Source organism: Mus musculus, chromosome 13 (genome assembly GCF_000001635.26).
Source record: "Mus musculus strain C57BL/6J chromosome 13, GRCm38.p6 C57BL/6J".
Lineage (NCBI taxonomy): Eukaryota > Metazoa > Chordata > Mammalia > Rodentia > Muridae > Mus > Mus musculus.
Window position 1 is genome coordinate 21,536,938 of NC_000079.6, and position 17,412 is coordinate 21,554,349.

Genomic DNA, 17,412 nt, shown 5'->3' on the forward strand with positions numbered 1-17,412 from the left:
ATAGCTTTTAAAATGACAATAAAAATAATGGCATCAGAAGGCTTTCCTGCCTGTTGAACTCCTTTCAGAGAAGTGTAAATCACTTGGAACATATTTTGCTCTGGCCAAGAGTCTTTTTTAAAGTCCCTTTCAGCTCATTGTTCCTTAAGCTGTAAATGAAAGGATTCAATACGGGGGCTACAACCATAAAAATTACTGATGCAGCTGAATCTTTTTCAGTGGAATGGTTGGATGAAGGGCTCATATAGATTCCTGCAATGGCTCCATAAAAAAGAATAACCAAAGCAAGGTGGGATCCACAGGTTGAGAATGCTTTGAGCTTTCCTTCCATAGAAGTAATTTTCATCACAGCAGAGACAATGCGACCATAAGAAGCTAAGATACAAACTGATGGTACCACAAATATCAGGCCCACCACAGACAGAACCATCAACTGATTGAGACTGGTATCAGAACAGGAGAGAGGGAGGAGAGAGTTGATGTCACAGAAGAAATGGTGGATAATATTTTCAGAGCAGAAATGAAGTCGGGCCATCATGAGGGTATGCAAGAGAGGATTAAAAGTGGCAATGACCCAAGAGAAAGCCACCAGAGATGTGCAGAGGCATGGGGTCATAATGGTAGTGTAGTGCAAAGGATGGCAGATGGCCACAAAGCGGTCGTATGCCATCACAGTGAGAAGGAAGTTGTCCATGTTAGCAAACATCATACAGAAATACATCTGAGCCAGGCATCCAGGGTAGGAGATGGACTGAGACTTGGTTTGGATGTTCAATAGCATCTTGGGGACTGTAGCTGAAGGAAGGCAGAGGTCTACCAAGGACAAATTGGCAAGGAAGAAATACATAGGTGTGTGGAGGTGATTGTTTGAACCAATGGCTAACAAGATGAGGAGGTTTCCAAATAGTCCTGTTAAATAGAGACATAGGAAGAGTGCAAAGAGAAGCCCTTGATGCCCTGGCCAACTTGAAAAACCCAGGAGGAGAAACTCAGAGAGGCTGGTTTGGTTTTCCTTCTCCATTGGATGTACCTGTATGAAGAGATATAGAGAGAAGTAAAGTTCCATTTGGTAAAACACAACTTCCCTTGGTATTGTCTTTAAATATCTACCCAGTCTTATCCCCATTTACCAAATGGTTTTCTTTTATGGTGTCCTGTCTCTTCTCTGATGCTCTGCCAAAGTTCACTTAGCCATGAATGTTCCTCTTTGTCCCATCTGTTGTCTTTATGACTATCTTCTTTTGCTTTAGGCTCAACATCATCAGAGAGCTCATGGGATCTCCATCTCTTTCTGCTTAGTAGGCAGAGGCTCTGTTACAACTCATTTTAAATTAGTGTGTATTAGTTGTACAAAGTAAGATGATTCATTATCATATTTCTATCCCTCCATAGTTTGTTCATACTCTATTACCCTATCTTCTCTTCCCCTTGTCCCCTGCTCTTGTAAGTACCAACTTGTGCCCCCTTTACTTTTACAGCCATTTCTTCCTCTAGATTTATTTTATATACACATTACTGTGTGTGGCTGCCTGACTATCTGCTGTTTTGAAGTATACCCATAGATCTAACATAATTAAAGGCTCCTTGCCCGACACTGGGATTTGAGTGAGGTTCTCTTCCCCAGGTACTTGTCCATCACTATGAAAATCATCCTATGTGAAAACCAGCCAGGTACCTACTATTTAGGTTATGTAAGATTAGGTTTAAAGTAGCTCATCTCCTTAAGTTTCAAAAAAAAGTTAATTTCTCAACAAATGTACAAAGTTAAGCCTCCAAAGATAGTTTACTTGAACTACAAATATAAAAGAATTCAAATATATTTAAAAGTTAAATACCACATGTGGATATACAATGAGTAGAGATAAAGCTTACTTTGTACAACTAATACACACTAATTTAAAATGAGCTGTAACGGAGTCTCTGCCTACAAAGCAGAAAGAGATGGAGATCCCAGGAGCTCTCTGATGATATTGAGCTTAAAGCAAAAAGGTGTAAAGATTTACTTGAAATGTTTTTGTGATATTTTAACTATAACTTCAAACAAGGGCTCATGAACACTGAGTATCTGACATCATAGTATTACTTCAGTTAACTGTATTTCTAGGAGATGTAGAAAACACAGCACTAGAAAGTCCAGGGTGACCACAGGGTATGCCAAATAGGGACTGGGAGAACCCAGAAGCCATGTTTGCTTTGATATGTAAACTATGCATCACAGTCCCTGTTCCTGGGTCAGGAAACCGAACAGTATTAAGGAGACATTTGGACAGAGAGATGAGGTATTATCACAACAGATGAGTTTGCAGTAGTAGGAGCAGATGCTAGATAGGAGGGACATAGGTTTGTTTAGTCAGTGTTGAAACCAGACTCCATCACCTGTAGCCCCTGTAACCTGTGGCATCACGTCTGGGCCACTTAGACTCACAGTTTTTTCCTGGGAAGCTGTAACCAACTTCTGAGCAGCCTTCCTTCCTATAGTCTTCCCCCTTGGAATACCACTTCTATCTCTGTTGTAGGATTATCCTTCAATATAAAACAAAGATTTGTCCACTTTTCTTCTTAATCTGTTCTGATTTTTCCAGTTAGCCTTTGGCTAGCATGTAAGCAGTGGGTTCCACTGTGACATATCAGTCATGTATCATCAGTGTACCTTGTCCTTATTCATTTCACTGCCATGCTCCTTCCCTCTCCTTCCTTTCTTGATGGCTTCCCAAATAATGTTACTCCTGCTTCTATGACATTACCCCTTTTATTCCCCCCTCCCTCTCTTTAAACACCCTTCCATCCACTTATAGTCCAATTTGTACATGAGAGAAAACACACAGTATTTCTTTCTGAGTCTGGCTTATTTCATTTAGCATGATAACCACTAACTCCATCTGTTTTCCTGCGAACATCATAATTTCAATTTTCTTTTCTCAACAAAGCTCCACTGTCTTATATAGAAACAAAACAAAAAAAAGCAAAACAACCGATGAACAGGATCACATGGAAACAAAAAACTTACGATGTTTTAAATTCAATTCAATCCAATTCCAAATTCTGTATCATGGCCCACAGTGTCTTCTGAGCCCCTCCTTACCTCTCGAGACTTATATCTTCCTATGACCATTTTTTTTTTGCTCTTAGAATTTTCTGACACACACTGAAATTGTATCTCTCTATAGCTTCTTGCCTTTGAAAGTCTCTGACTATCTTATCTAAAACTTTCCTAAGTTATTATGTTGTCTTCATATAACTATTATCTGGAATATTCTTTTTTCTTTGTTTCCTTTTATTTGAATCTGCTCATGTAAAATTTCAAGTTCAGATACACAGGAAAAAAAAACCTAATAGTCTTCAGTATGTTTTTGTTGAGTAAATAAGTGAATCTAATTGAAACTCAGGAGCCATTTCTGTTGTTATTAGACAAAAGTATGTTCCCTCTGTGGTGACTTTTCTCTCTGGCAATGTACTATCCAGTCACTTTGTTTTCATTATAGTGGATATTAGAAAGCAACTAGAGACACACTCTGCTTTATAAATACTTTATATTTGCTCATCAGCTCAGACTAAGTAGTTTGTTTTTTTTTTTTTTAATATGGAATAAACTGCATGCCAGAGAAGGTGAGATAAAGCACATATAAAACTCCTTTGCTGGATCATGGATTGCTCTCAGTCTGCTGGCTTGTGTCTGAGGCAGAGGGCTAAAGTCTATTGGTGAAAACTAAGGAAAATAAAGTGGCTCTCCCAGATCACTTGTCATTGACTGAATCTAAGGTGGGAATCTGAATTCGAGAGAGCACTGACTGATGCTTTGGACTCCAGAGAACACACACATCAAGTGGGAATTTCCTGGGAACTTCCAGAAATGATTAGAAACTCTTTCCATAGTCTGTAAGCTTACCATAGTAGATAAAATACCAACCTACTGCTTATAACTGCTCTCATGCTAAAAGACAAATGTGATTTCAGGAAACACAGGTTTGATAGTATTACATCACTTGGCAGTTCCTTCCACACAGCACTTAAAATTTTGGTTGAATAGATGTTCTCTAGCATATGTCAAGAGGATAAGGGATAGATTTTCATAAGAGACTATCAGGGGCTATGGATGAAGGGAAAAAGCAAGCTAGGAGCTTTGCAGGAAGCAGAATTAATAAACCATTAATTTCTGGAACCCTTCTTCTTATGCCTTGCTCCATTTCCACCTCACATTGTCCCAGCAGAAATGGCCACTTTTACCTCTTACCATAATTTCATTTATCACCATAAAGTTAGCTAGGAAGTTTGAATGTGAGCTTCCTCTTCTCGGTGATGGAGTCTGTACTCTTTCCTGTTCTAATCCAGGTTGCTCTTTGTTACTGTTCTTCTCTGTTTCCTGGGTGTGGGAGGCAGGGACTGGCCAGGTGAAGTGGGTTCTTGGATAGAGGAAGTATGAATATTTAGGATTTGAGCTATGACCACCGTATGCTGTGTGGACTGTACAAGAGAGGACATCTGCTTGCTGAGAGGGAGGAAAAATACTTTTACAGAAAATGATAAAGTTGCAGAATGTTCATCATCTATGCCTCAGGCCTTAATCTCTCTGTGTGCCTTTGACTGTCATGCCACATTGAATTAGATTCTAATTCCAGTTCTGAAGACACAGGCTCCTTCATTTTGATTATGGTTTAGGCCAAATATATACGTATTATTATTTACTTAGAAATTTCAACCACGGGTAATCTTTTTCTAGTACTTTCTCCCCTTATTTTCATTCATGCCTATCATTAGAGGTTATCTTAAAGCTCTTCGTATGATTCTGTTAAAGAAGGTATCTAAAATAACAAAGCAGTTGTTTACGAAGAATACATAAAGGGATTATTCTACAACAAGATCCTGCAAGATGCAAAAGTGGCTTCTCAATAATTTACGGTAGAACTATGTTGTAGATACTTCTGCTGCAGAGTCATCTGTGTCCTCATCAAGACACACAGGGTGTTACAGAGACCACAGTCCATGAAAGGCACCACATCCTTCACTTTTCCTAAGAAAGAGTATTTTTCCTACAAGAAGTCTAAAGCAATTAACAGCATGTAAAGCCAACCAAATAAATTCTACAGCAACACAAGGAACTATACATCCTTCACCAAGGCGGAGAGCACAGTAGTCACCATATACCTTCACTTTGTGTATCATCATATACATATTGCGTTCTTATTATGTAAGCAATGTGTTTTAGTAGAGGCAGGATCTGAAATAAGATTTTTTTCCTTCCTTCCTTCCTTCCTTCCTTCCTTCCTTCCTTCCTTCCTTCCTTCCTTCCTCCCACCTTCCCTCCCTCCTTTTTCTCCTTTCTTTCCTTCCTTTTGTTTTCTCCCCTCTCTGACCCCCCACTTTCCTCTTCTTTTTTTGTGGTTCTGGGGACTGAACTCAGGACCTCACATATGCTAAACATTAAGCTACAGTTCTCAGTCTCAGACAGATTTTCTATTCTATTTTTCATCATGTCTCTACTGAATATTTGATTCCATATTTTCAGAAGTAGGCATTTGCTATTTGATTAATGAATTCTACAGGTGGTTATTAGGTACCGACTATAGGTTATACAAGGCCTTACCTACAGTCTGAACTTGTCTTCCTTGTCCAGGAAGTGACATATATTCGTCCTGATTTTCCAAATCTGCTCACTTCCCTTGTTCAGTTCCATGCTCACTTACCAGGCGATCATATGATTTCTTTGAGTGAATTAACTTCGAAGTTTCACGTGGAGGTAATGAAAAATGCAAAATGTGAGACTGTTTCCCTTTCCTCAGAAGGCACACAGTTGAGGGAAGGGACAGTTTGTAAGCAGGTCACAAAAGGTGCAGGGTGAATGTGAGTGACTAAAGGACTTCTCCATATTAAGGCTCACAACCCCTTTGAGCCCTGTGGGGACCCAATCTTGATCAAAGTCCCCGAACTCCAGCAATCATGACTTCATCTCCTTTGTGGTTTCCCAATTGTAACTGTAGGGACAATACTATGGAAGATGATTCCCCAGGGAGACCCAGAGATAGCATCTAGAGATTGTTTCTATGCTTCCAAGAATGCTATAGCTTGTCTCTCTTCCCCCTCAAACAACAATAATCACAACAACTTGAGGAATTTCTTCTTTAGTAGAGTTGATCAGTTTCCCTAAATGTAGGTTCTATGTTCCATGATTGAACATTCCATTAGCATTATCTTCCTCCAGCTTACAAATGCCTGATATTCAAGGACCCATTTTGTGACAAAGGAGATGAAGTAATGAATATGTAGCCAGAAATCACATATTTCATCTTATTTTCTATTCCATAGTACTAGCACTAATGTAATCATGGATAAGCAAGGCCTTATAGGCTCAGTGCATAGGTTTTCCTGGGGCTGATACCCAAGGTTTTGGAAATGTTCTATTTAACATTCTGTATATACATGGGGAAGATGAACAGTTTGTGTGGGACATTCTTTTTTGTTGTTTTTGTTTTTGTTTTTTTGAGACAGGGTTTCTCTGTATAGCCCTGGCTGTCCTGGAACTCACTTTGTAGACCAGGCTGGCCTCGAACTCAGAAATCAGCCTGCCTCTGCCTCCCCAGTGCTGGGATTAAAGGCATGTGCCACCACTCCCAGCTGTGTGGTACATTCTTGCTGGTACTATTCTTATAATGCATAGCTTTACATGTCAAAAGGTCTGTACCAGCAAGTGGTTTTCTATATAACAAATTTCTGCAAAACTAAATAGCTTAACACCAATCATTTATATAGTGTGCAATTAGGTGCATCAGAAATTTGAGCTGTATGAAGTTGAGTAGTTCTGATTTTTTTACTTGATTCATATATTTGTCTGATTTAGGTACAGGGTCAGCTTAGGATCACTGGTCTTGGATAGCTCATGTTGATAATATCCCCATCTTCTAGTAGAATAGCTTGGATTTCTTCTTATGATGAGAGAGGAGAGAAAGAGAGATAGAGGGGGAGGGGGAGGGGAAGGGGGAGTCAGAGGAAGGGACAAAGAGAGCGAGAGAGCAAGAGTGAGAGAGAATGCCAGTATCTTCTGCAAAAGTGTCCTCTGCTTAGCTAAATGTCTCCCTCTAGGCCTTACCTTTCGAAAGTTCTATGCCTCCCATTTGCATCATAGCTAATGGCTAAGCCTTTAATACACAGATCCTCAGAGAATATTTACTTAAACCTTGTAAATCAGAATGTATCTTTTTGTTAAGATTTATTTTTTGTACATGAGTACATTGTGGTTCTCCTGGGATACACCAAAGGAAGGCATCAGGTCTTATTACAAATGGTTGTTAGCCATCATGTGGTTGCTGGGAATTGGACTCAGGACCTCTGGAAGAAGAGCTCTTAACCACTGAGCCATCTCTCCAGCCCAGCAATGTATTTTTTAAGACAAGATTTCATGTAGCCCAGGCTATCTCTGAACACACTATGTAGCTAGAGATGACTTTAAACGCTTGTTTCCACCTTCTGAGTAATGGAATTATGGTTCTGTATTCCCTCCCTAGCTTATGCAGTGCCTCATGCATTCTAGGAACATACTTCATCATTTGAGCAGCATGCACAGTGACAATGCATTATTTTATATATGCATTGCATATATGTATACATGCACATAGCATACATATTATATATGCTGATGTATATGTAGAATGAATATAGAAGCAATGAAACAAAGGACAGCAAGGAGGAATTTGAAATATTTTATTATCATAAGACACTTGTTTATCTGTGAAGCATTTTTTGAAAACATCTCAGTCACATGAGAAATGCAAGCTTTAGGGCAACTGCCTAAGATTATAAAATATTTCAGTCATAAAATATATTATTGCAATCCAGGAAAAGTGTGTTGATATATAAAATGTACAATTAAGAAATGCAAAGCAAGATTGGGCCTCTGTGGGAGAAGATACACTTACTCCTGCTTTGACTTGATGTCCCAGTGTGCGGTAGTACCTAAGGGAGGCTTCCCCTTCTATGAGGAGAAGGTAGGGTACTGGGGGGGGGGAGAGATTTGTGAGGGTAGGACTGGGAGGAGAGCAGGGAGGGGACTTTGACTGGGATGTAAAGTGAATAAATACATTAATGAAGAAATACAAGGCAAAATGAGAGAAGAAAACAAATAGGACCAGGAAAGTGAGGACAAAACACTAACAAATGTGGTAAATATTTATCCAACTGTGTGGTTAATAACTTTAAACCCTAATGATATAAATATATATGCTATGAAAATACTGAGTTGCCTAGATGAATCAAAACACAAGGTGCAATTACCTATTATCTATAAATATCCCACACTGATTATGAACACAAACATAGAAGCGTATAGTTCTAATGACTGTATTTGTTTCAGATTGAAAAGACTCCAAAGCATAAAAAGGTACCAGGGATAATGAGGAATATAGTAAAATGATACAAGGGTTAAATACCCAAGAAGACCTAACAATCCTTGGCAGGCACAAACCTCACAACAAAGTTATACAAGGGAAACATTGTCCAAACTGTAAGATAAAATTGGTGGATCCATTACTATAGTGAGATAATCCAATATCTCTTTATCACTGATGTTTAGACATCTGTATTAAGGTCCTTCAGATGAATAGAACCATATATATATACTTGGGGTGTGTGTGTGTATGGAGAGGGGATTTATTAGAGGTTGGGAAATTCCACAATGACTACCTGAAAAGGAGGAGTGAGGGACAGTAGAGACTGAGAGGATCCCATGATGCAACCTCATCTTGAAGAGGAAGATCTGGAAACTTCATGGAGATTTTGTCTAGAGACTGAAGATGCTGGAATCAGGCATCCACGGACCCTCTGGTAGCCCTTTAAAAACGTGTAGCATTTGAAGGGCCCAGTACGCTTGAGTGTGAGGTCTTCCCTACTGTTTCATTGACTCAGCCAGGCCCCTAGTCTATTGCTAGTGCTGCCCACATCAGAGTGCATCTTTACTGACTAATATGTCAGTCTTCTCTGAAAGTTCCTTATTGACACACACTGAAGCTTTCTTTACCCATTTTCTAAGTGTCTCTCCATACAGTCAAGCCAACAACCAAGATTAATCACAATTCTTGATATCTCTAGAAGGCAGAAAATCAGTTAGGACAGAGCTGAACTCAACAGCACTGTCAATTGACTATCACACTAAGGGCTATAGACTGCTTTATCCAATAGCGTGAGACTATGCGTTCTATTAAAGTTCACATGGGTCATGAATGGAGATAGTTCATACTCTCAACTATAAATGTACTTTCATAGATTAAAGAAATAGAAGTAGTACAATGTGAACTCTGAGGTCATACACAACAAGTGTAACCTAGAACCTAATAAGAGAAAGATAATGAAAGGGCCCCACATGGTTCTATATTAAATTGGAGCTATAGTTACAGTTGTGAGAGCTGACTGACATCAGTGTTGGGAACTGCTGGAAGAGCAGCTAACTGCTGGGTGATCTCTCCAGCTCAAAACTATACTTCTTAATAACATCTGTGCTATACAAGAAATAAAGAGAGAAAGTTGTAATATAATTGAGTTAATTGAAGAGAAAATTTATTGAAATTTCTGGGGTGCTGTGAAAGCATTTCTTACATGAAAATTATAAATGCATCACTAAATAAGAAAAAAGACCTAAAATCAATAGTGTAAGGTTTTATCTTAGGAAGCTAGAAGAAGAGCAACCAGCATCCAAAGTCAGTAAACACACACACACACACACACACACACACACACACACACCAATTTAGAGCAGAATTAAATAAAATTGAAAGCAGGAAAAACATTAATAGAGACCATTAACAAAACCTAAGTGCTTCTAAATGATGAAGACATTGTGAAAAAGAGAAGGAGAGGCCAAGGACAAAGCTTCCTGTTTACATTTTGAATGATGTTACCCAAAAAGATACTGTACCAATAAATGTAGTTTTATTTGGAGACTAGATCTTTGCAAATGTAATCAGTTGAGTGCACATTTAATTTAAAAGGGCCCATATGTGATTGGTCATTCAAGAGTACAGAGACACAAAACTAGATAGGAGGACAGAATGTCACATGAGAAAAAAAAAAAAAACTAGACTATTCTAGTTCTAGTTTCTTGGGTTTATCGGCCAAGGAATGCCAAAACTTACAGACAGCACTAGAAGCCAAAAGACAGATATGGAACAAGACAGCTGGAACATTTTTTCTTCTTTTCCTTCTGCTGCAAAGCCTTCCTTCACTTCCCTCACTAGAATATGTTCTCCCAAGAGGCCAACAGCTAAACGTAGGGGCCATCTGAGTAGCTAACTGTCCCCATAGCAGCTCATGCCTGCAATCCTAGCACCTGGAAGGTAGAAATAGGAAGATCAGTTTACAGGTTTAGTGAAGGCAGCTATAATGAAGAAAGGTCCATGAACCTCAGAGCTCAACATGGTGCTTTTTACTGGTGGCAATTAGAGTAATGAACAGATATGGAGTAATAGGTTTCCTGGACTTTTCCCTATTCTCCCCACATCACCTCTAACGTGGAGGAAGGGGAAGGAGCGGTGGCCCCTAGGAGAACGCTCAGGTTTGAAGGCTTTATTTTGCCTTACTTGCTTATAGTTGACAGCTCATTTTTGATTGGTCCTATTTTATGCCTTCATTTGCATCTCTTATCCAATCAGGGTTTACTTGAGTCTCTGTAAGTTTAACCAGTTAGGCACTCAGATGGTTCCTAGGTCTAGCTGTTGGTCTCTTGGGAGGGCATATCCTTGTGAGGGAAGTGAAAAAAGACTGTTGTGGCAGAAGGAAAAGAAGGAAGAATGTCTCAGCTTCCAAATAACTCACAGATATTGCAAGAAGATCCAAGATTTCAAACTTGACAGACTGCAGTGAGATCTTTGTCTATAAGCAGGGGCACTTTCTCCAGCCTTTGAAGACTTGATACTGATGGAAGGTCCACTGTTTCATCCTATATAACCCTACAAAAACGTACTGTGCAGATAAGACAATTTGCTGAAACACTCTCATTTAGTAATGGTCAAGATTTTCAGAAGCTTTTTGTATTAAACAGAAGTGAATTTCTAAACTTGGGAAAGGAAGAATAATGTAACTTTTAAAAACAATAAAAGGAGCCGGGCATGGTGGCACACACCTTTAATTCCAGCACTCGGGAGGCAGAGGCAGGCTGATTTCTGAGTTCGAGGACAGCCTGATCTACAAAGTGAGTTCCAGGACAGCCAGGGCTATACAGAAAAACCCTGTCTCGAAAAACAAAACAAAACAATAAAAGGACTGAAGCTCTGAGGGCCAGCAGAAAGAATGGAAATAAGCAACCTCAGGAAATAGGAGGGGGTCCCTCCAGAATGCACCAGGTCTCAAAGGGAGGGACCTTAGCTGAAATGCCCAAAAGAAGGGAGAGGGAACTTATAGAGCCCACCTCCAGCAGGAAGACATGGCATCAAGTGAGGGATGGAGTTCACACCCCACTGTCACATCTCTGACCCATAATTGTTCCTGTCTGAAAGAATTACAGGAATGGAAATGAAGAGGAGCCTGAGGAAAAGAAGGTCCAGCAACAGGCCCAAAGTGGGATCCAGCTCAAGGGGAGGTCCCAAGGCCTGACACTATTACTGAGGCTATGGAGCGCTCACAAAAAGGGACCTATCATGACTGCCCTCCAAAAGACCCAAAAACCAGTTGAAAGAGTCAGATGAAGATGTTTGCACCCAACCAATGGACAGAAGCAGCTGACCCCTGTTGTTGAGTTAGGGAAGGCTGAAAGAAGCTGAGGAGAAGGGAGATCCTGTAGGAGGACCAGCAGTCTCAATTAACCTGGACCTCTGCGATCTCTCAAACACTGGACCAACAGACAGCATACACCAGCTGATATGAGGTCCCCAACACACATACAGTAGAGGACTTCCGGGTCTGTGTTCATTCAGAGATGATTCATCTAACCCTCAAGAGACTGGAGGCCTCAGGGAGACTAGAGGGCAGGTAGGGTGGGAGTTGGGGACATCCATGTGGAGACAGGGTGGGGTCAGGAGAAGGTGTGGGGTGTGGAACAGTCGGAGGATGGATGGGGTGGGCAGGGAATGGAATATGGTGTGTAAAAAAATAAATTAAAAATAAACTAAAATTAAAAAATAACAACAACAAAACCAAAAACCCCAACCCCCCCAAACCAATATATTTATTAGTTCTTGGAGAATTTTGTACAATATATCTTAACCATATTCACCTCTCTCTTAACTACTCCTATAATAACCCTCTCTTCTCTCCATTTACACCCAACTTCTGTCAGTCTTGAGCTTGAGGAGGTCTTGTCAGAATCATTTTGAGCTCATAGGTACTACTACCTTGTTGGATCAGGAAAATAGTCTTTCCATGATGTTATCTACCACTTCTGACTATAACAATTTTTCCACCCTATCGTACTCAAAATTCCTATGAAAAAGAGGTCTGATTTGTATGTTCTATGTAACTCTGAGACGTACACAGTCTCTTTTAAAAATAATTTTTAAATTTTATTATTTTATGTATATAGATGTTATGTATATAGCTGTATTCCCCATTTGTGTGGTGCCCACAGGAACCAGAGGAAAGCATTAGATCTCTAGAATGGGAGTTACAGAGAGTTGGGGACTGCCATGTGGGAGCTGGGAATTGAACACAGACCCTCTCTCTGTAAGAGCAGCCAGTGCTCTTAGCTATTGAGCCATCTATCTCTGCAGCCCTACTCCATAGTTCCTTATTCTTTGCATGTTGACCAATTGTGAAGCTCTGCGTTAATTGCCATTTACTGCAACAAGAAGCTTCTCTGGTGAGGATTGAGAAATGCTCTGCTCTATTGGTAAAGCAATAGGTTATTAGAAGTCATTTCCGCTGAATGGACAGGAAGTCCTCTACTGTTTGTGTGTTAGTGGCCTCATATCAGTTGCTGTATGCGGTCTGTTTGGTGGTCCAGTGTTTGAGAGATCTCAGGGGTCCAGATTAATTGAGATTGCTGTTTCTCCTACAGGATCACCTTTCTCCTCAGCTTCTTTCAGCCTTCCCTAATTCATTAACAGTTGTCAGCTGCGTCTGTCCATTGGTTGGATGTAAATATCTGCATCTGATACTTTCAGCTGGTTTTTGGGTCTTTTGGAGGGCAGTCATGATAGGTTCCTTTTTGTGAGCTCTCCATAGCCTCAGTAATAATGTCAGGCCTTGGGACCTCCCCTTGAGCTGGAACCCACTGTTCATTCAGAAATGTTGCACCTAACCCTCAAGAGACTGGAGGTCCCAGGGAATTTAGAAGTCAGGTGAGGTGGGGGTTGGGTGGTCATCCACATGGAGACAGGGGTGTGGGCAGGAGGTGTGGGATGTGGAGCAATTGGAGGGTAGATGGGGGGGGGTGGGAATGGAATATGGAATGTAAAAATAAATTAATTAAAAAATAAAAACAGGGGAAACAGAAAATAAAAAAAGAAGCAAGAAAGAGAAAATATCACATTGACATTCATTTGTCTATCAATAGAAATCATTACAAATTAAAACAAATTGTAGTTTAAAAAGTAATTTTAATACTATGTCCATTTAGCAGAGTATTGGGTTCTCCCCTAGAGTCCATGACCAATAATTAGTCACAGATTCTTGACCCCTTTAACCATGCCAGATATGGCCTCTATCTCATGGGGCATGATTTATATCCAAGAAGAAAATGATTGGCCACTCCCATGACCACTGTGCCATATTGCACAAGTGAATGTATCTAGTCAGTCATTGACATTTTCAGGATTCACAGCTGGGTGAGATCAATGATGTTTTTTGGTTCTTGTAGAATGCACAATCCTTTTCAGCACTGTAAAAGCAGGTCAGCAGGGATGAAGCTATTAGGTGAGTACTACCAGCTTGATTTCTCCCTAGTCTGTGATTCGAATATGTAGTGTCTTCAACAATAGGATTTTACTGTTAGGTTCTGGAGGGTAGCCAAGAATAACGTCAACAGCCTGTAATGCCTGTGTGACCCTTTTGACCAGTAATGTAAAACATTAACCTATTCCTGGCACTGGGCTTTCTACTTGCTAGCAAGAGATTTTTAGTTGGAGTATTGTTCTCCCATTGTAGGGTAAGTCTGACCCAGAGCTGCAGGTATAGGGGTACTAAACAGTGAGGTGTCAAGGAAGAGGCTCAGGCATGAGAAAATCAAGAAGATAGAAAGTTGGGATGAGGACGTCTGTATGTGCTGATGACGCATGTTCAGTATCTTTTATAATATCCACAGGGGGAAAATGGGACAGTCATCCAAAAGCTATAACACAATGGGGCAAAATCAGCAGTAAGTTAAGCAAGAAATGTTGTACAAACAGAACACTGAACATGTGTTGCCATTCCTAGATCTACTGTTATTCCTTAGTCTTCTTACTTTCTTAGTCTTCTGATTCAGACTGCTTCAAATGTTGTCAAGTGTCCTTTTGTGTATATTTGTGAGCATGTGTGGATGTTAGAGGGTAAATCTGGGATGTCGTCTTCAGTTGTTTCTCCACTCTCTTCATTCCTTTCCTTCTCTCCCTTCTTTTCCCTGCCCCCTTCCTTTCTTCCTTCCTTTATTCATACATATGGTTTCTCCATAATCCTAGAATTTGTCATTTTGGCTGGACTGGTCAGTAAGAGCTTGAGATTCTCCATCCTTCAGAGCCAGAATCATAGAAATTGCTCACTATGCTAATGTGAAACTTTTACATGGTGGTAGGAAAACCAACTTAGTTTCCTATGTATTATAGCAAGCCATCTCCCTAACTTCAGATTTCCTAATAGGAGAAGCTGTAATAAAGAGACAAGACTCTTTTCCCCAGCATGTCTTCAGTAGACACAATAAAATTTCAGTTTTCATTCTATCTTTGCAAAGTTTTTACTCTAGAGTTGAGCTTTCTAGGTAGCTCCAGAACTCAGTAAATATCCATATACATTGGCTATGTGTTTAAGGGCTCTTATGTTTTCAACTTGTCAATCGAACTGTGGTTCTGTGCTTATTTCCACTTTCATGGCAAGGACAGTCTGCCTGGGCCAACCCCAGTATTCAACTCGTGTTTAGGTTGCTTTCTGTCATTTTACTTTTTAAGTCTGAAGGTGTTAATGGAAAGGATGTGGAAGCAAAAATATCCATAGGTTTTCATTTTGGAGCTATTATCAGTGGTGACTACATCTCTAAGTCTCATGGTGTCCTGCTTGGCATGATGACCAACCTTTGTTGAACATTGTCTTAGTTGGGGTTTTATTGCTGTGAACAGACCCCATGACCAAGGCAACTCTTATAAACTACAATATTTAATTGGAGCTGGCTTACAGGTTCAGAGATTGAGTCCATTATCATCAAGGTGGGAAGCATGGCAGTGTGCAGGCAGACTTGGTGCTGGAGAGGGAGCTGAGCATTCTGCATCTTGTTCTGAAGGCAGCACAAGGAAGAAGTGTCACTGGGCATACAGTGAGCATATATAAGACCTCAAAGCCTGCCTCCACAGTGGCGTGCTTCCTCCAACAAGGCCACACCTACTCCAATAAGGACATTACTAGTAATAGTGCCATTCCCTATGAGCCAAGCATTCAAACACATGAGCCTGTGGGGGCCATGCCTATTCAAACCACCACTAGCATATATATACACTCTGTGTGTTATCAACCCCTTGGTCACTTAGTAGCTCCATTGTTTATGACATGGACTGACATAATACAGTAGTACTTGTCTTGAAGCTATCCCTATTTTATTTACTAATTGTCTCAAAATTCAAGAACACTCAAATTGGTAATGTGAAAAAATGACTTGCTAAAGATAAGTTGCAAAGTACATTCCTTAACTGAGAAGGCAACAGCTATTGTCTTAATCAAAAAAGAAAGGCTGTATCCTGAGGATAAAATAAAAACCATTCTTCTGCAGGTGAAACTACGAAGAAAAATTGTTCTGGTTTTACAGTTACATCCTACATTGCAAAATATACAGCTACAGTGCATGTTAAGTAATTAGCTGAGACATATAAACATATTTGTGGGTAGAGACAAGAGAGGGGAAGTTCATAGCCTCATAGTGCTCCAAAGCACCAATGTAAAGACACAGCAAAAGATCCTCAGACGAAGTGGCTCTTAGTCACTTACTCTGAGTAAGCAGCAGCAACACAGAGTCAAGAATAGGTTTGGACTGAAAGACACAGAGGGTACCAGAATGACTATTTCAGAGGATGAAGAAACTTATTGAGAAAGGATATCACCAACAAACCTTCAGCTGTCATACAACTAGACATTTCTGGAAAAGATGCTAAATAAGCCACACAAGTGCAAAGAAGGCACAAGGACAGGAGACAGGGAGAGACAGGTTTGCCCTTGTATTATGTGTCTGTGTTGCTCTAAGGGTGATGTCACATACCTCGTGACACATATACAGAGCACAGACTTTCAGAAATAAAATTTCTGGCCAGGTGTGGTGGCGAAGCCTTTAATTCTAGCATTCAGGGGTCAGAGGCAGGAGGAATCTCTGTGGGTTTGAAACCATCCTCTGCTATATATTGACTTTTAGGCCAACCAGGGCTACAAAGTGATACTCTGGCTCAAAAACAAGCAAAGAAACAAATAGATAGAAGACAACTTCCTTACAACAACAACAACAACAGAAGGAAATAAAACTCTTGTGTTGTGCCAACATAATCAGACAGTGGAGAGGCAGCAATCTTGCTATGGAAAACTTCATCCCAGGAATTAAAAAAAAAAATAGTGGAGGTAATAGGTTTAGAATTTAAAGTCCTGTTACTATCAAATGACTTGTTGAAAATGTCAAAGTTATATTTTCATCCAAAACACAGTGCATTGCCTTAGGCTAGGCAGTATCTATAATTTGATATCCACCAAGGGTCTTACAATGTACCTCCATAAATAAAAAGAAACTGTTGTATGAAATTTTGGTATCATTTTTAATGATATAATTTCAACTAAACTACTTGTTATGGATATAAAAAAGTCCAATAAATTGACATTAAATAAGTCAGTCTTTTGTTTAGTACCCTAAAAACATTCAGAAGTCAATAAAACTTATCCAGTAGAGAGGCAGAATCACTACAGAGCTCACCCAACAACTCGCTAATTGGTGTTAATTGATACAAAGAAATGTTTGTTCCATCATTTAGTTAATATTGTAATAACAAATCTTCAAACTTACTGTCAAATAAGAAATATTCAAGAACATATTTATAAACATGTAGAGTTTTTCAGGTAATTTGATTGTGTTTTTTTCCGTAAATTTTTAAAGATCTATTTCAGTATATTCTACTGTATTTATATACATAAAATGTTTAAATGCCCTAAGATCATTGGTTAATTCAAATTTTTAGGGTTTTATTAAATTTTGATTTTGTGAAAACATTCATTCACATATAGATATATAAACACTAAGCATTATTTTTAAGAAATTATATAGTTCTAAAAATTTAATTTGAA

At 39.6% G+C, this 17,412-nt stretch overlaps 1 protein-coding gene and 1 long non-coding RNA gene across 2 annotated transcripts in view; one reads left to right on the forward strand and one right to left on the reverse strand.

Annotated features, from left to right (window-relative positions):
* Gm32724 overlaps positions 1-17,412 on the forward strand; it is a 29,813-nt gene that overhangs the window by 8,049 nt on the left and 4,352 nt on the right. The gene's annotated exons all lie outside the window — the stretch shown is intronic.
* On the reverse strand, positions 37-1,090 carry Olfr1366 (olfactory receptor 1366). The gene has a single exon (NM_146283.2). The coding sequence runs from the start codon at positions 1,064-1,066 to the stop codon at positions 80-82; it is 987 nt and encodes a 328-aa protein (NP_666395.2). The 5' UTR covers positions 1,067-1,090; the 3' UTR covers positions 37-79.